Raw genomic sequence first — 20,048 nt, forward strand, 5'->3', positions numbered from 1 at the left:
AGCCCCAATGGGGTATGTAAAGCGCTGCGGAATATGTTAGTGCTATATAAAAATAAAGATTTGATTTTTTTATTTTTTTTTATGTAATGCAGCTGCTGTAAAGCACACAACCACAACATGTATCCCCAAGAACGTAGACCACATGGATTTTTAAAATAAATTATATATATTAGATAGATTTATATAAAAAAAGTGTATATATATATTTTATATATTCTATATTTGCTTTGTATACATTGTATACATGTATTCTTTTTTTTACATGTACACATGTATTTTTTATACATATATTGTGTGTAATATATATATATTTTATATATAAAAATATATACAATAAAAATATAAATATAAATATATAGTAAAATATAAATTATAAAGATATACATTTTATATAAAAAAAAAATTTATATTCACTTTTATATACTTTAATATTTTATAAAATTTATATCTTTATACATATATTTGTGATATATACTAAAACATATATAAATGTATAAAAAAATATATGGAATATATATAACACAAATTAAATAAAACACATATATATATATATATATATATATATATATATATATATATATAAAATATAAATTCTATATAAATAAGATATATATATATATATATATATATATATATATATATATATATATATATATATATATATATATATATAATTTTTTACTATATATTTATTACATATTTTTTTATATTTGTGTAATATATATACATTTATTCCTTTTATTTTGTATATATGTGTAATATATATTTGTAATATATATATATATATATATATATATATATATATATATATATATATTTGTAATATATTATATTACATATTACACATATATAATGAAAAGAATAAATGTATATAACGCGAGTATAGAATATACAACATTGAAATATATAACTTTTTTTATATAAATCTCTCTCTACATACACACACAAAAATAAATATAAATGTATACGATTTACAAATGTAGCTAAATTAATTGCACCAGCTTTACAATAATGGACCTGAAAGTTCAGTCTTCCTCCTTTTTCTGTAACTGCTAATATAAACTTCGTTAATGGAGTGAGCAGAAATTAGAGCTAGGACTTGGCTGAAGTGTCGCTTCATTTGGCTATTAAAATTTAAGAGCCAAGTTAGATAGCTAATTACAAGACATCTCCACTAGCGATGGAGCTCGGCAGAACGAGCAGAAGCAAATGGCAGCCTGTCTGGTCCTACTCCCCGGGGATCGGGAGAGGAGTGATCCAGATAGGCTTCTCCATACTATCGGGATTTACAACCTCCCAAATCTGGTGGACGAGATGGAAAAATTCACAATTTATGGGGAGGCGCCGGCGTGGATTATTCATCTCCTCCGCGACCGACTCCGGACACGTTAAAGATTTCCAATTATATATACAGAAGGCGAGATTATGCTCCACCGATACGGGGTCATGCGAGAGGGATCCGCTTCATTATCGATATCCTCATTAAGCCATCAGATGAAGAAACGACCGGTTCCCCTGTGAAAATTTATCATATACAGTGGCCACTTTGAAACACAGGTAGTGGATTCTTTAACATTCAGTAGTCAAGTATCTCCCCGCTGCGCCTGTAAATGTCAGTCCAGTTTTTTCACGGCTGTGCGCACTGATTAGAAACAGCGGGGGATCTTGGGAGTATGACTACAATACCGGTAAGGACACTCGTCTTTGCGGCACTACTCAAGTGATTCTTGGAATGTATTACCCTGCTGTTTTCTAATATTTACACACAACTGGAGTCATCAAGAGCTGTAAATGCAGTCGAAAAGGCAGCTCTCTCCATTGTAGGGAGAAAACGCACATGCAGGAACGCAGCGGAAAGAAAAAATATATATATACATTTTAGAAGCTGAGGGTAGTCCCCACGAGAGCCCACCACAGCGCCAGGATGCATCGTACACACGTCCTATTCTTAATGACTGGCATGACTGCCGGGTATCCGGCATGTGTACTGGAGTCCCAGCAGGTCCAGCCAGTGCCACTCAACCTTTGATGTGGATGTGGATAACCCCTTTAAGGCCCAAGAGGGATCAAGCAAATGGATCATGCTGGATGCTACAGACAGGTCCCAGTAATGCCGGTATCTCACATACAGTGCTTCAATGTCTGATGAATGGATCGGCCGATGGTCTTCAAATCAAAACCCGCCTCATATACGCCTGTGAGCCTGCAGAGTTCGGGTCAGCAGACCCCCGGACGGGTCCTGCATCATAGTCTGCGAGACCCTTTACGCATGATGCTCATCTATAGACAGTTTGCTGCCAGTAAGAATTTTTTTTTTTTTTTTTTTAAAAAGATTTGCAGTCCTTTCCTTTCATTAGAAGGACAAGAGTAGATTTAAGTGAGCAACAGACACGAAGCATCTTCACATGGGCAATGAATTTTACAGCACCGCTTATTTTTTTGTTAAAGGGGAGGAGGGCGACTTTGAGCTTTAAAACCAAGACCAGTGCATTATACTCCCCCTACGGCATTTTCATAGTTTTTCGGTGCCGATCCGGTCCCACGGCGCCATCTTGAGCTCGTAAGATCTGACCGTCCGCAACTCAGAGTTATGTCACAAGTTCTCAACAAAAAAGTCTATGAGAGCCAGAATGAGGCTCTCATAGACCTGTATTGAGTTGTGATCTCCGGAACAATCCATGGATCACGCAGGTCACAAATCGCCGGAGTCCCATTGGAGCGGCAGTGATAGAAGATGAAGATGCTGGAGGAAGAGTATCAGACCGGGGACAGGGCACTTACATTGAAAAGCACCACTCCAGTGGTAATAAAAAAAAAAACCAAAACACTGGAGTGGTGCTTTAAGAGTTTACCCGTTTTTTAATTCTCAAAAAAAATAAAATAAATAATGTTTAACTCAATATCATCACAACAGCAGACACCGCACCGATTCATAAAATGTTTATTCTCAAAAGATAATTGACATCTTAATATTATCTCCTTATAAAACATAAAAACACAAGTAATGACAGACAAATGACAGATTTATTGCTTTTTCCCTCTTCCACGTCCTCTTCCTTTCGGCGGCGGTGGCTTCGGGGAGGTCGCAGCAGCCTTTGGAGGGCGCCCTGTACACAAACCCATTTGAACGTGGAGGTTAGGAGTAGTAGTATGAATAAATACACGCAGGACACAATTCGTGAAGAGATCCACAATGGGAGTTTAGCATTTATGTACCTCTGCCCGTAAACCCAGCCCTGTAGTATCAGTCTCTCCATGGGCACATTGGCCTTTGCAGCTTAGAGCCAGAAAACAATACTCAATGGCCGTTGCCGTCTGACCTCACCATGGATAGAGGATCTGAAAACTGCGGAGGTGCGGCCCCCACAATAGGCAGCGCCTATTGTCCAGGGGGCTCCCAGTGCTTGGACAGCATCAGACTCACCGTATCCTATGGACATGTCAGAACTGATCTATCTGGATTTCTTCCTCACCTCTGGGAGATTTCTTTTTTGCTTGCCTTTCTTCCACCTCTTCCTCCTCCTCGTCATCAGACTTCGGCAACTTTCTCTGAAAGACAAAAATGGGCCTCATTACTAGTCATAGATTACAGGTGTGAATCCACCGGAGGGATGAAAACGGACGTTCAGGGTAGCGACCAGTAGGTGGCACTACAGGTAGTTTTCTACCTTCTGGAGGAGAGCAAAATTTGCAAACATGGAGACAGGACCGGATCAGAACATGTGTGCGGCATTATCAGGTTAGTCACAAACGTCAGGAGGAGTTTATTTTTTCTTATAGATTTACAAGGGATACATAATCCGGCATTGCACCATGCCGACGTCTGGCAGTGAGGAGCGCAGAACGCACACACATCGCAGAGGTCCGATCCATGACATAACGCTCTGTTTCAGGCATGTACTTACTCCGTGTTTGCAGGGAATATGCAAATGATAAAGAGACTGAGTTGTGATCCTGGTCTGCCTCCGCACTGAACGCTGATCCCCCCGATGTGTCGGGAACAGGTGAGAAAAATCTATAGGACCAGCGACACTTCTACACATATTCCTATTCATTAGAATTGATGTGCAGAACCTGGCCGCTATCAGAAGACGGGGCAGTGCCGGAACTGAGCATTTCTGGCTGCCTGCTGCCGCTGCCGGGACCGAAGACAGCTGATGGGTGGGGGTGCCGGGTGTCAGCCCCCGGCCGAGCAGACATTGCTGACCTATCCTAAGGACAAGCCATCAATGTAAAAGTAGTGGACAGCCTCTAATGAAAACTACAGCAAGCAGCACATCCCTAGACTCAAGGTCTCCGTCTGTACATTATGTTACTCATCAAAAGTGAGGCCTCCGCTGCGCACCCACCTCCTTCACACAAATCTGCAGGGGAATCAACCGGGGACGGAGTGCCTCTGTGCAGCACGACCCCAGGGTTATGGGTTAAGAAATAAATTAAAGCAAATCATTAAGTCACAAACAGGCCCGGTGAGGAAGGCGTTAAATGAGCGCAGACAGGAAACGAAAGCAGAACATCAAAGGCGAAGGAAACTCATCATCTGCTACAAGTCACACTCACCGCACCGCTCCCAGCAGCAGTGTCACTAACCTGCGGGACAGCAAAGTAGGATTTAGCTCACTGATTTTGGTGCTCAGGAGAAACTAGAAGTCCATATAGAGAAAAAACTCCGGCACTTGTAATAGGTGAAAACGAAGGGAATTTTGTTACTTACCGTAAATTCCTTTTCTTCTAGCTCTTATTGGGAGACCCAGACGATTGGGGTATAGCTACTGCCCTCTGGAGGCCACACAAAGCACTACATCAAAAGTGCAAGGCCCCTCCCCCTCTGGCTATACCCCCCCGTGATATCACGGGTTCTCCAGTTTTAGTGCCAAAGCAAGAAGGAGGAAGCCAATAACTGGTTTAAACAAATTAACTCCGAATAACATCGGAGAACTGAAAAACCGTTCAACATGAACAACATGTGTACCCGCAAACAACAAAAAAACATCCCGAAGGACAACAGGGCGGGTGCTGGGTCTCCCAATAAGAGCTAGAAGAAAAGGAATTTACGGTAAGTAACAAAATTCCCTTCTTCAGCGCTCTATTGGGAGACCCAGACGATTGGGACGTCCAAAAGCTGTCCCTGGGTGGGTAAAGAAATACCTCATGTTAGAGCTGCAAAACAGCCCTCCCCTACGGGGGTGTCACTGCCGCCTGCAGGACTCTTCTACCTAAGCTGGCATCCGCCGAAGCATAGGTATGCACCTGATAATGCTTGGTGAAAGTGTGCAGACTGGACCAGGTAGCTGCCTGGCACACCTGTTGAGCCGAAGCCTGGTGACGAAATGCCCAGGACGCACCCACGGCTCTGGTTGAGTGGGCTTTTAGCCCTGAAGGAACCGGAAGCCCCGCAGAACGGTAGGCCTCTAGAATTGGTTCTTTGATCCATCGAGCCAGGGTGGCTTTAGAAGCCTGCAACCCCTTGCGCGGACCAGCGACAAGGACAAAAAGTGCATCGGCACGGCGCATGGGCGCCGTGCGGGAAATGTAGATTCTGAGTGCTCTCACCAGATCTAGCAAACGTAAGTCCTTTTCATACCGGTGAACCGGATGAGGACAAAAAGAAGGCAAGGATATATCCTGATTAAGATGAAAAGAGGATACGACCTTAGGGAGAAACTCCGGAATAGGGCGCAGCACTACCTTGTCCTGGTGGAACACCAGGAAGGGAGCCTTGGATGACAGAGCTGCCAGCTCAGACACTCGCCGAAGCGATGTGATCGCAACAAGAAACGCCACTTTCTGTGACAGCCGAGAAAAGGAAACTTCCTTCAGAGGCTCGAAGGGCGGCTTCTGGAGAGCAACTAGTACCCTGTTCAGATCCCATGGATCTAACGGCCGCTTGTACGGGGGCACAATATGACAGACCCCCTGCAGGAACGTGCGCACCTTAGAAAGACGTGCTAGACGCTTCTGAAAAAACACGGATAGTGCCGAAACTTGCCCTTTAAGGGAGCTGAGCGACAAGCCCTTTTCTAACCCCGATTGCAGGAAGGAAAGAAACTTGGGCAATGCAAATGGCCAGGGAGACACTCCCTGAGCAGAGCACCAGGATAAGAAAATCTTCCACGTTCTGTGGTAGATCTTAGCCGAATTCGACTTTCTAGCTTGTCTCATTGTGGCAACGACTCCTTGAGATAATCCTGCAGATGCTAGGATCCAGGACTCAATGGCCACACAGTCAGGTTCAGGGCCGCAGAATTCTGATGGAAAAACGGCCCTTGGGACAGTAAGTCTGGTCGGTCTGGCAGTGACCACGGTCGACCGATCGTGAGATGCCACAGATCCGGATACCACGACCTCCTCGGCCAGTCTGGAGCGACGAGTATGATGCGGCTGCACTCGGATCTGATCTTGCGTAGCACTCTGGGCAAGAGCGCCAGAGGCGGAAACACGTATGGGAGCTGAAACTGCGACCAATCTTGAACCAAGGCGTCTGCCGCCAGAGCTCTTTGATCGCGCGACCTCGCCATGAATGCCGGGACCTTGTTGTTGTGCCGGGATGCCATTAGGTCGACGTCCGGCACTCCCCAGCGGCGACAGATTTCCTGAAACACGTCCGGGTGAAGGGACCATTCCCCTGCGTCCATGCCCTGGCGACTGAGGAAGTCTGCTTCCCAGTTTTCTACGCCTGGGATGTGAACCGCGGATATGGTGGATGCTGTGTCCTCCACCCACATTAGAATGCGCCGGACTTCTTGGAAGGCTTGCCGACTGCGCGTCCCTCCTTGGTGGTTGATGTATGCCACCGCTGTGGAGTTGTCCGATTGGATTCGGATCTGCTTCCCTTCCAGCCACTGTTGGAAGGCCAGTAGAGCAAGATACACTGCTCTGATCTCCAGAACATTGATCTGAAGGGTGGACTCCTGCGGAGTCCACGTCCCCTGAGCCCTGTGGTGGAGAAATACCGCTCCCCACCCTGACAGACTCGCATCTGTCGTGACTACTGCCCAGGATGGGGGCAGGAAGGATCTTCCCTGAGACAATGAGGTGGGAAGGAGCCACCATTGTAGGGAGTCCTTGGCCGTCTGGGAAAGCGAGACTTTCCTGTCCAGTGACGTTGACTTCCCGTCCCATTGGCGGAGAATGTCCCATTGAAGTGGGCGCAGATGAAATTGCGCAAAGGGAACTGCTTCCATGGCTGCCACCATCTTCCCTAGGAAATGCATGAGGCGCCGCAAGGGATGCAACTGGCCCTGCAGAAGAGATTGCACCCCTGTCTGTAGTGACCGCTGCTTGTTCAGCGGAAGCTTCACTATCGCTGCTAGAGTATGAAACTCCATGCCAAGATACGTTAGTGATTGAGTCGGTGATAGGATCGACTTTGGAAAGTTGATGATCCATCCGAAAGACTGTAGGGTCTCCAGCGTAGCATTCAGGCTGTGCTGACATGCCTCTTGAGAGGGAGCTTTGACCAATAAATCGTCTAGGTAAGGGATCACCGAGTGTCCCTGAGAGTGCAAGACTGCTACCACCGCCGCCATGACCTTGGTGAAGACCCGTGGGGCTGTCGCCAGACCAAATGGCAGAGCTACGAACTGAAAATGGTCGTCTCCTATCACAAAACGTAGAAAACGTTGATGTTCTGTAGCAATTGGCACGTGGAGATAAGCATCTTTGATGTCTATTGAGGCAAGGAAGTCTCCTCTGGACATTGAGGCAATGACAGAACGCAGGGTTTCCATCCGGAACTTCCTGGCGTGCACATGTTTGTTGAGCCGTTTTAGGTCCAGAACAGGACGGAACGAGCCGTCCTTTTTTGGAACCACAAAGAGATTGGAGTAAAACCCTTGCCCTTGTTCCTGAGGAGGGACTGGGATCACCACTCCTTCCGCTCTTAGGGAGTCCACCGCCTGCAGCAGAGCATCTGCTCGGTCTGGATGTGGGGAGGTTCTGAAGAACCGAGCTGGAGGACGAGAATTGAACTCGATTCTGTACCCGCGAGACAAAATGTCCGTCACCCACCGGTCTTTGACCTGTGACATCCAAATGCCGGAAAAGCGGGAGAGCCTGCCCCCGACCGGCGATGCGGAGGGAGGGGGCTGGAAGTCATGAGGTAGCCGCTTTGGAAGCGGTACCTCCATTTGCTTTCTTGGGGCGCGTGTGAGCCCGCCACGAATCTGAGTTTCTTTGCGTCCTCTGAGTCCCTTTGGACGAGGTAAATGGTGTCTTGCCCGAACCTCGAAAGGACTGAAACCTCTGCTGCCACTTTTTCTGCTGAGGTTTGGTTGTTCTGGGTTGTGGTAAAGAGGAGTCTTTACCCTTGGACTGCTTAATGATATCAGCCAATGGCTCGCCAAACAGTCTATCTCTAGATAAAGGCAAACTGGTTAAACATTTTTTGGAACCAGCATCTGCTTTCCAGTCCTTTAACCACAAGGCTCTGCGCAAAACTACCGAATTGGCGGACGCCATTGAGGTGCGACTGGTAGATTCTAGGACCGCATTGATAGCGTAAGACGCAAACGCCGACATCTGCGTGGTAAGATGCGCCACTTGCGGCACTGCTGGATGTATGATAGCATCCACTTTTGCTAAGCCAGCTGAAATAGCCTGGAGTGCCCATACGGCTGCGAATGCCGGAGCAAACGACGCGCCGATAGCTTCATAGACAGATTTTAACCAAAGGTCCATCTGTCTGTCATTGGCATCTTTAAGTGAAGCGCCATCCTCCACTGCAACTATGGACCTAGCTGCGAGTTTGGAAATCGGGGGGTCTACCTTTGGACACTGTGTCCAGCGCTTGACCACCTCAGGGGGGAAAGGGAAACGCGTATCTTTAGATCGTTTAGAGAAACGCCTTTCTGGGTGAGCGTCGTGCTTCTGGATTGATTCTCTGAAGTCAGAGTGATCCAAGAAAGCACTCAATTTACGCTTGGGATAAAGGAAACGAAACTTCTCCTGCTCTGCCGCTGCCTCTTCTGCTGAAGGGGCTGGGGGAGAAATATCCAACAGCCTATTGATGGCTGAGATAAGGTCGTTTACCATGGCATCCCCATCAGGGGTATCCAGGTTGAGAGGGGTTCCAGGAATGGATTCCTGATCACTCTCATCAGACACATCACAGGGAGACTGATTGCGCTGAGACCCTGAGCAGTGTGATGACGTCGAGGGTCTTTCCCAGCGAGCTCGCTTAGGGTGGCTGGGGCTATCATCTGAGTCATAATCCTCGGCCTGTGAAGCCGGGGACCCCCCTGTGGGCTGGATTAATTCCAAGTGAGGGGGACCTGAGGACAGAGGCCTCGCCGTGCCCAAAGACTGAGCCCCATGCATAGATTGCAAGGTTTCAAGGATTTTTGCCATAGACAGAGACATATTATCAGCAAAAACTGCAAAGTCTGTCCCTGTCACCGGGGCAGAACTTACAAGCGTCTCAGCCTGGGTCACTACCTCTCCTGACTCCGGCTGGCGAAGCAGCACCGGGTCGGAGCATTGCACACAATGGGAGCCTGCTGGTAGATCAGCCCCACATGCAGCACACGCAGTACACACAGCCCTGGCCTTGGCAGCCTTGCGTTTTGAGGATGGCATGTTGCTGCTTCCACAGAGTGATCTGGGAGAGCAGCCAGAAGCGACCTCACAGTGCAAGAAAAACAATATCTATATATCTGTACACAGTACACCGATACACCGTGAGGCACTAGAGGGACCAGCACAGAAAAATCGCTTACCGCCCGCTTAAAAAGCGGGTGTGTGGTCGCCAGATAGCCCCTAGTCCAGGTCTCCCAGAGCCTTGCGTCCTTCCTCCAGCCAGACTGCATGTAATGGCTGCCGGCGTCCTGAGAGGAAGGGGGGCGGGCCCTGGGCGTTCCTGGCTAAGAGCGGGAAGCCTGCTTCCCTCTGTGCCTAGTGTGAGGGCTGGAGCATGTAAATCAGGCTCCAGCCCTCGTCGCTGCTAGCGAACAGCGTCTCTCCCCTACCCTGAATGACAGGGTGGGGGCGGGAACGAATCGGAGCTGCCGGCGTCCTAGGCCCAAAAAGCCGGGGACTCAATTTATAACCGCCGCCGCCGTAAAAGCGCGGACGGCGGATCCCCGGCGCACCACAAGTCACAGCAGCGCCGCCCGGTCCAGAGGGGGTCGGCGCTGCGTTCCCATACACAAAAAATCCCCCAGTAATCTGTAGGGACACTAACTCCAACGTTGCGGTCCCCGGCGCACTACAACACCCAGCCAGCCCGGAGTGTGTCTGTGCCTGCCGGGGACACAGAGTACCTGTATGATGCAGGGCCTGTCCCTGATCGTACTCCTGCTCCGTCTCCATCAGGTTCTAATGGGTCTGTGGATGGAGCCCGGCGTCAGAGCTGAGAGGCCGGCAGGATCCCACTTCCACAGAGCCCTACAAGGGGATGTGGAAGGAAAACAGCATGTCAGGCTCCAGCCCTGTACCAGCAATAGGTACCTCAACCTTACAACACCATCCAGGGGTGAGAAGGGAGCATGCTGGGGACACTATATGTGTCCTCTTTTCTTCCATCCGAAATAGTCAGCAGCTACTGCTGACTAAAATCTGTGGAGCTATGCATGGAATGTCTGACCTCCTTCGCACACAAAGCTAAAACTGGAGAACCCGTGATATCACGGGGGGGGTATAGCCAGAGGGGGAGGGGCCTTGCACTTTTGATGTAGTGCTTTGTGTGGCCTCCAGAGGGCAGTAGCTATACCCCAATCGTCTGGGTCTCCCAATAGAGCGCTGAAGAAATTTTGTTTTGTTTTTTTAACCAATTCATATTCAGTAATTTTACGTTTCGGCTGATGCCTTCTTCAAAATTAGAATGGTGATTTGTTAAGTACAAGAAGAGCCTCAGGAGTACTTCAAATCAGGATATACAGTGGTACCTTGCTTAACGAGAACAATCCGTTCTGGGACTGTGCTTGTTAATCAAGTTACTCGTTCAGCAAAGCAAAATTTCCCATAGGAAATCATTACAATGCAGACAATTCCTTCCACAGCTTCTAAAATGTCCCATCCTGGTGCCCTGTTCTATCATTCCACACACACACACACAAACACACTATATGCTCACCTTACCTTCCGTTCCATCGCAGGCCTCCTGGGTCTTGTAGTTCGCCGCGAGGACGTCGCAATGTACCCGGGAACTACAAGAACCATGAGGCCGGCGGTGGAACGGAAGGTAAGGTGAGCATAATACTGTATGTGTGTGCGTGCGTGTTTGTGCGTACATGTGTGTGTTTGTGTGGACTGCAAGTGCGGGTCAGAGTGTGGTGGATGGACGAAACCGGAAGTGTGTGCCGTGAGGATTTCGCTCGTCCAGCAAAGCTTTCTCGTAAACCGGGTTACAAATTTACAGAAAGCTTTGCTTGTTAAGCGAAATTCTCGTTAAGAGGGTTACTCGTTAAGCGAGGTACCACTGTATCTAGCTGGAGCTCCAACTAGATATATCCTGATCTGAAGTACTCCTGAGGCTCTTCTTGTACTTAACCTGCAGGACAGTGATGGTTAGTCCACACAACATCTCAGAAACCCCCCCTCATACTCTGCACGCCATCACAGGAACCCCTCGTACTCTGCACACCATCACAGAACCCCCCCCCCCACCAACATAGTCTGTGCGCTGTCACAGAACCCCCCCCACATACTCTGCACGCCGACATAGGACCCCCCCCCACATACTCTGTGCGCCGTCACAGGAGTCCCCCCCCCCCCCCCCCCCCACACACACACACACACACACACACACACACACACACACACACAGGACACCTCCCCCCCCCCCCATACTCTGCACGCCGACAGAGGGCACCGCCCCCCTCGTACTCTGCGTGCCGTCACAAGACCCCCCCACATATTGGGCACAAAACCACAGAACTACACACACACACACACACACACACACACACACACACACAACCCCCCCTCCATACACTGTATGCAGTAACAGGTACCACCGCGTATCTGCACACCGACATATTAACCCCCCCCTATACGGATATGGGGGGGGTGGATTTTGTGTGCGTGCAGTCACAAAATCCACCCCCCCCATATCCGTCACGCCACCACAGGACCACACACACACACACACACACACACACCCTATACTCCGCACAAAGTCACAGGACCCTCCCCCCACATATTCTTCACGCCACCACAGGAACCCCCTCCCCCCACATTCTTCACGCCGCCACAGGACCCCCCCCCCCCACCCCCCCGCATACATTGCACACCGTCACAGGAGCCCCCCCACTCCAATTTCAGGCACACCATCACCTCATCATACCCCCTTCTCCCATACACCCCCCCCCTCCATCCTCTGCTCATGGTGGTGGAGACCCCACCATTTCCCCGCCGCCGCACTTGCTGTGGTATTGTTGGATCGGCCGTTCTGCACATTAATTATTTCCATGTACATAATTCATGCCGCCCGCGCCCCGTGGACACATTTACAGGTTTCGCTCTTCCTTAGCATTGCTCTCGTCGGACAATTATGTGAAATGACACCGGTCTGACAATACGGTCTGAAGCGTTAATGGTAAGAAAGCAGCTGTATGGCTACAATGCTGATGGGGATAGAAGGTGAGGGGGCGGCGAGCGCAATCCATCTCTCACAGAAGGAGCGGCGCTTGCAGATTACCATCTAAACCCTGCTGGGCTGAACAGATTGGATTGATAATTACATACAATAACGGCAATGGGCAGGTAACCCTCAGCTGGCACAGAGCAGCTCCCCGTGGGAACTCCCATATGCAAACTGCATTGATGGAGTGCATTAGGTGCGTCTCTTCTGCCGCTGCTCGGGCCTGATTATCGCCGGCGAGGACTTCAAGGTTAGCATGTCAGCACATTTGTGATGCATTAGTCCGGAATGCACACAGACACTTCTCCTTCTGACCAACGCTACACGGAGCTCGTCTCATTATCGCTCCGCCATGCACAGGCCTAATGGAAAGACGACAGGAAATTAGGACATTCCTGCGCTCTCCGCAGCTTCTGCCCAACGTTTGTTACCTGCACAATAGGTGGCATTAAAGCCAAAGCGAAAAATGGTGCAAAAAGTCTCAAATCGAGCGGACAGTGCCATTTCTTTCATAGACGCCTGATGACGTAAAAAAATAAAAAAAAAAATGCTGAGGAGGCTGTAAATCTGATACTAATCTGCCCCCGACCAACAAAGCGCCCCCCCCCCTTCCCCTCGACCAACAAAGCGCCTCCTTCCCCCCCCGAAGTCTGCAGGGAGGTGACGCCGATCGCTCCATACTGGAAAGGAAGACTTTAACCCAAAATTGACTTGTAATATTAAGCACAACCCATAGTGAGGGATGGCCAGGATTTTTTTTTTTTTTTATTTCAACCCTTCACCCCCGGGCAGTTTTTTGTTTTTCATTTTTTGCTCTTTCACGAGCCCTAACTTTTTTTCATTTTTGCAGGAGAAGTTGTACATTTGAAAGAAATAATTCATTTTACCATGCAATGTACTGGAAAACTGCAACAAAAAAAAAATCCAAGTGCGCATACATTGCAAAAAAAGTGCAATTGCACAACTGTTTTCGGTGTACTTTATTCACCGTGTTCACTATATGGTAAAACTGATGTGTCGTTGTGATGTCTCAGGTCGGTATGAGTTTGTTAAATCCAAACATGTATAGCTTCACTTTTATCTAAGGGGCAAAAAAAAAATAAAATAAAATCACAAAACAAGTGGTGCACTTTTTGCGCCATTTTCCGGGACCTGTAGCGATTTTATTTTTCGGTATCTATGGCTCAGTGGTGGCTTATTTTTTGTGTCTTCAGTTGACATTTTTAATGGTACCATTTTTGTGCAGATGCTACGTTTTGATCGTCTGTTATTACATTTTGTATAAAATTCGTGCCAAAAAAAAGACGTAATTTTAAAGTTTGAAATTTTTTTGCCGCTACGCCGCTTACCGATCAGATTAATTGATTTTATATTTTGATAGAGCGGGCGTTTGTGAACACTGCAATACCAAACGTTTATATTTTTTATTTTATTAACAGTTTAATTTTTAATGGGGCGAATGGGGGGGGTGATTTGAACTTAGGTTTTTGTTTTTTTTTTTTAAATTTTCTTTTTTTTTTTAGTAATCCCCCTAAGAGACTATAATAATCAGCAGTCTGATTGCGCGTTCATTTCTCCTGACCAGAGCAGCACCGCTCAGACCAGCAGAAATGCAGCGTTTCTATGTGAGCTGCCGCTGTCGGCTCTAACAGGAACTACATCATGATAGCGACAGGAGTCATCATGTGACCCATCGCAACCATTGGCTCCCTGCGATCACATCACAGGGCCTCTGATGGCAGCGAGGAATGGCGATTTCTCTGCCGCAGCAATTTAAATTAAGCTGTCACATTTTGATAGCACAATCTAAAGGGTTAACAGGTGCGGGCGATTTGCGGATGTACCCGCACATGTCAGCTGTTCAAATCAGCAGACATGTGCAGGGATCACCACAGCAGCCGGCGGCAATCACCCCTTCATTATTTAGGATATACTGGTACGTCCTCGGTTATACTCTGGACAATCCCTTTAAGGATGTTATGTCATTGCATTAAGTCAAATGGATACAAAAGGAGCATTTTAAAAGACATGGAAGATACTTTGTAATTTTTCACATATTAAAGCATTTTTCCTTTAAAGTAGCAAATTATTTGCAAAGGAAACGATATTATATATATTCTATACAGTGAGTGATAAATACCTTCTGGGATTTTACAGAGACGTCTCCGTTCTGAGCAGAGAAGTCCAGCTTGCCATCATCCTTGGCACCCAAAGCTTTCAGCCCTTGAAGAAGAATATCTCTGAAGAGCTGGTACTGGGGTTTAGCTGCGTAACCGAGAGCTGCGACCGCCTCCATGTATTTCCCCATCTCATCTGTAATAACCAAATGCACAAAAAGCAGTTTAAAAAGTAAAGAAGGGAATTTTGTTTACTTACCGTAAATTCCTTTTCTTCTAGCTCCTATTGGGAGACCCAGACAATTGGGTGTATAGCTTCTGCCTCCGGAGGCCACACAAAGTATTACACTTTAAAAAGTGTAACCCCTCCCCTCTGCCTATACACCCTCCCGTGCATCACGGGCTCCTCAGTTTTGGTGCAAAAGCAGGAAGGAGGAAACTTATAAATTGGTCTAGGGTAAATTCAATCCGAAGAATGTTCGGAGAACTGAAAACCATGAACCAAAAGAAACGATTCCACATGAACAACATGTGTACACAAAAGAACAAACAGCCCGAAGGGAACAGGGGCGGGTGCTGGGTCTCCCAATAGGAGCTAGAAGAAAAGGAATTTACGGTAAGTAAACAAAATTCCCTTCTTCTTTGTCGCTCCATTGGGAGACCCAGACAATTGGGACGTCCAAAAGCAGTCCCTGGGTGGGTAAAAGAATACCTCAATAACAAGAGCCGAAACGGCCCCCTCTTACAGGTGGGCAACCGCCGCCTGAAGGACTCGCCTACCTAGACTGGCGTCTGCCGAAGCATAGGTATGCACCTGATAGTGTTTCGTGAAAGTGTGCAGACTAGACCAGGTAGCTGCCTGACACACCTGCTGAGCCGTAGCCCGGTGCCGCAATGCCCAGGACGCACCCACGGCTCTGGTAGAATGGGCTTTCAGCCCCAAAGGAAGCGGAAGCCCAGAAGAACGGTAGGCTTCAAGAATCGGTTCCTTGATCCACCGAGCCAAGGTTGACTTGGAAGCCTGCAAACCCTTACGCTGGCCAGCGACAAGGACAAAGAGCGCATCAGAACGGCGCAGGGGCGCCGTGCGAGACACGTAGAACCGGAGTGCTCTCACCAGATCTAATGAGTGCAAATCCTTTTCACATTGGTGAACTGGATTAGGGCAAAATGAAGGTAAGGAGATATCCTGATTGAGATGAAAAGGAGATACCACCTTAGGGAGAAATTCCGGAACAGGAAGCAGAACCACCTTATCCTGGTGAAAAACCAGGAAGGGGGCTTTGCATGACAGCGCTGCCAGCTCCGACACTCTACGGAGTGATGTAACTGCCACTAGAAATGCCACCTTCTGCGAAAGACGTGATAAAGAGACATCCCGCAGCGGCTCGAAAGGTGGTTTCTGAAGAGCCGTTAGCACCCTGTTAAGGTCCCAGGGTTCCAGTGGACGCTTGTAAGGTGGGACTATGTGGCAAACATCACTGGGGGGGGGCTGCACAGACATCACTGGGGGGGGGCTGCACACAGGACTGGGGGGGCTGCACACAGGACTGGGGGGGCTGCACACAGGACTGGGGGGGCTGCACACAGGACTGGGGGGGCTGCACACAGGACTGGGGGGGCTGCACACAGGACTGGGGGGGCTGCACACAGGACTGGGGGGGCTGCACACAGGACTGGGGGGGCTGCACACAGGACTGGGGGGGCTGCACACAGGACTGGGGGGGCTGCACACAGGACTGGGGGGGCTGCACACAGGACTGGGGGGGCTGCACACAGGACTGGGTGATGGGCTGCACATAGGATTGTGTGGGGGTGCACACAGGACATTGGGGGGCTGCACAAAGGACTGGGGGAGGGGTGCACACAGGATTGGGGGGGTGCAAACAGGACTACTGGGTGATGGGCTGCACACAGGACATTGGGGGGCTGCACACAGGACTGGGGGAGGGGTGCACACAGGACATTGGGGGCCACACTGCGCTGAGAGTTTCATGCAACTCTGGGGGAGAGGGTTTACAGAACTGGTGTGGGGAGGCACAAAGCATTGGGCAGGGCACATAGCAGCAGAGGGTCGGTGCTGGACTCACAGCAGCATAGCACTCACATCACCGGAGTGCAGGAGCCGGACACACTGCATCAGAAGGAGAAGGCAGGCACTGATCTCCGGAGGGCAGGGGGCGGACACACAAGGCTGGAAGCTGTGAGGCTGCTGTGGACCCGCCCACAATTGGCACTGGCCGACGGGAGAACACATTGCAGCACAAACAGCAATGTGTGGATTTAAAGGGCCGGCGGCAGCAAGACCGCGGTGACAGCACCAGCACTGCCTCCCCCGGGAATCTGCCCGGGGGCCACATAAAAGGTCATGGCGGGCCGCATGTGGCCCGCGGGCCGGAGGTTCCCCACCCCTGATCTAAATAAAAATAAAAAAAAAAAAAAAAAAAACAGATGACAACTAAAGCAAACAATCAAGGTTACCTTTTCATAGCCCTTTTCGTTTACATAGGTACAAAAAGCCTTTGGCATATGACTTGAGTCGTACACCTACCTGGCCTCTTTTTGCCTGGAAAACAGGTTTCTATAAGTGAGGCCACGTCATCACCACATCTAGGGAAAAATAAAATGAAGAACATGAATTTCAACAGGAACAAAGCCACAGTTCACCATACGGCGATGAGTCACTCTGTACACCGGCTCTGGCAGTGTTGGAGGGCGGAGGACATCTGGTTACATGTCAGACCCCTGCCCATCTGATGCCATAACATGAAGTGCGGCAACCTAGCCCTGGACGAGCCCTCTAAATGATAAGACTATTGGGCAGGAGCAGGTACCTTATTTTTGAGCTGGCGACGTAGTTGGGATCCGTTAGTTTGTCCTCCCACGGAAGCTTCCCGCACAGCCACTGAATCATGCAGTAGCCGAGAATCTCCAAGTCTCCTCTCCGGGAAGGATCTGAAGTAAAAAAAAAGGGAATTTTGTTTACTTACCGTAAATTCCTTTTCTTCTAGCTCCTATTGGGAGACCCAGACAATTGGTGTATAGCTTCTGCCTCCGGAGGCCACACAAAGTATTACACTTTAAAAAGTGTAACCCCTCCCCTCTGCCTATACACCCTCCCGTGCATCACGGGCCCATCAGTTTTGGTGCCAAAGCAGGAAGGAGGAAACTTATAAATTGGTCTAAGGTAAATTCAATCCAAAGGATGTTCGGAGAACTGAAAACCATGAACCAAAAGAACGATTCAACATGAACAACATGTGTACACAAAAGAACAAACAGCCCGAAGGGAACAGGGGCGGGTGCTGGGTCTCCCAATAGGAGCTAGAAGAAAAGGAATTTACGGTAAGTAAACAAAATTCCCTTCTTTGTCGCTCCATTGGGAGACCCAGACAATTGGGACGTCCCAAAGCAGTCCCTGGGTGGGTAAAAGAATACCTCGATAACAAGAGCCGAAAACGACCCCCTCTTACAGGTGGGCAACCGCCGCCTGAAGGACTCGCCTACCTAGGCTGGCATCTGCCGAAGCATAGGTATGCACCTGATAGTGTTTCGTGAAAGTGTGCAGACTAGACCAGGTAGCCGCCTGACACACCTGCTGAGCCGTAGCCTGGTGCCGCAATGCCCAGGACGCACCCACGGCTCTGGTAGAATGGGCTTTCAGCCCTGAAGGAATCGGAAGCCCCGAAGAACGGTAGGCTTCAAGAATCGGTTCCTTGATCCACCGAGCCAAGGTTGACTTGGAAGCCTGCGAACCCTTACGCTGGCCAGCGACAAGGACAAAGAGCGCATCTGAACGGCGCAGGGGCGCCGTGCGAGACACGTAGAACCGGAGTGCTCTCACCAGATCTAATGAGTGCAAATCCTTTTCACATTGGTGAATTGGATTAGGGCAAAATGAAGGTAAGGAGATATCCTGATTGAGATGAAAAGCAGATACCACCTTAGGGAGAAATTCCGGAACAGGACGCAAAACCACCTTATCCTGGTGAAAAACCAGGAAGGGGGCTTTGCATGACAGCGCTGCAAGCTCCGACACTCTACGGAGCGATGTAACTGCCACTAGAAATGCCACCTTCTGCGAAAGACGTGATAAAGAGACATCCCGCAGCGGCTCGAAAGGTGGTTTCTGAAGAGCCGTTAGCACCCTGTTAAGGTCCCAGAGTTCCAGCGGACGCTTGTAAGGTGGGACTATGTGGCAAACTCCCTGCAGGAACGTGCGGACCTGCGGAAGCCTGGCTAGACGCTTTTGAAAAGAAGGGAATTTTGTTTACTTACCGTAAATTCCTTTTCTTCTAGCTCCAATTGGGAGACCCAGACAATTGGGTGTATAGCTTCTGCCTCCGGAGGCCACACAAAGTATTACACTTAAAAGTGTAAAGCCCCTCCCCTTCTGCCTATACACCCCCCGTGTATCACGGGCTCCTCAGTTTTAGTGCAAAAGCAAGAAGGAGGAAAGCTAATAAACTGGTTTAAAGTAAATTCAATCCGAAGAAATTTCGGAGAACTGAAACCATTCAACATGAACAACATGTATACCCGAAAAAACAACAGCCCGAAGGGAACAGGGCGGGTGCTGGGTCTCCCAATTGGAGCTAGAAGAAAAGGAATTTACGGTAAGTAAACAAAATTCCCTTCTTTGTCGCTCCATTGGGAGACCCAGACAATTGGGACGTCCAAAAGCAGTCCCTGGGTGGGTAAAATAATACCTCGTAATAGAGCCGTAAAACGGCCCCATCCTACAGGTGAGCAACCGCCGCCTGAAGGACTCGTCTACCTATGCTGGCATCTGCCGAAGCATAGGTATGCACCTGATAGTGTTTCGTGAAAGTGTGCAGGCTCGACCAGGTAGCCGCCTGACACACCTGCTGAGCCGAAGCCTTGGGCCGCAAAGCCCAGGACGCACCCACGGCTCTGGTAGAATGGGCCTTCAGCCCTGAGGGAACCGGGAGTCCAGAAGAACGGTAGGCTTCGAGAATTGGTTCCTTGATCCACCGAGCCAGGGTGGATTTGGAAGCCTGTGACCCCTTACGCTGACCAGCGACAAGGACAAAGAGTGCATCCGAGCGGCGCAGGGGCGCCGTACGGGAAATGTAGAGTCTGAGTGCTCTCACCAGATCCAACAAATGCAAATCCTTTTCACATTGATGAACTGGATGAGGACAAAACGAAGGTAAGGAGATATCCTGATTGAGATGAAAGGGGGATACCACCTTAGGAAGAAATTCCGGAACCGGACGCAGAACCACCTTGTCCTGGTGAAACACCAGGAAAGGAGCTTTGCATGACAGCGCTGCTAGCTCAGACACCCTCCGAAGAGATGTGACTGCTACTAGAAAGGCCACTTTCTG

General features: G+C 49.0%; 1 protein-coding gene across 2 annotated transcripts in view; it reads right to left on the reverse strand.

Annotated features, from left to right (window-relative positions):
* Positions 1-2,925: 2,925 nt before the first annotated feature.
* The window catches only part of VRK1 (VRK serine/threonine kinase 1), a 57,392-nt gene continuing 40,269 nt past the window's right edge, over positions 2,926-20,048 (reverse strand). For both annotated transcript variants that reach the window (XM_075329919.1, XM_075329920.1), the window contains exons 9-13: positions 17,532-17,652; positions 17,249-17,307; positions 14,721-14,893; positions 3,474-3,549; positions 2,926-3,107 (exon numbers count right to left, since the gene is read on the reverse strand). In XM_075329919.1, the coding sequence (XP_075186034.1) occupies positions 3,025-3,107; positions 3,474-3,549; positions 14,721-14,893; positions 17,249-17,307; positions 17,532-17,652 (512 nt within the window). In that variant the 3' untranslated portion in view covers positions 2,926-3,024. The remainder of the gene's footprint in view (positions 3,108-3,473; positions 3,550-14,720; positions 14,894-17,248; positions 17,308-17,531; positions 17,653-20,048) is intronic.

Source organism: Anomaloglossus baeobatrachus, chromosome 12, assembly GCF_048569485.1.
Source record: "Anomaloglossus baeobatrachus isolate aAnoBae1 chromosome 12, aAnoBae1.hap1, whole genome shotgun sequence".
Classification (NCBI taxonomy): Eukaryota; Metazoa; Chordata; class Amphibia; order Anura; family Aromobatidae; genus Anomaloglossus; species Anomaloglossus baeobatrachus.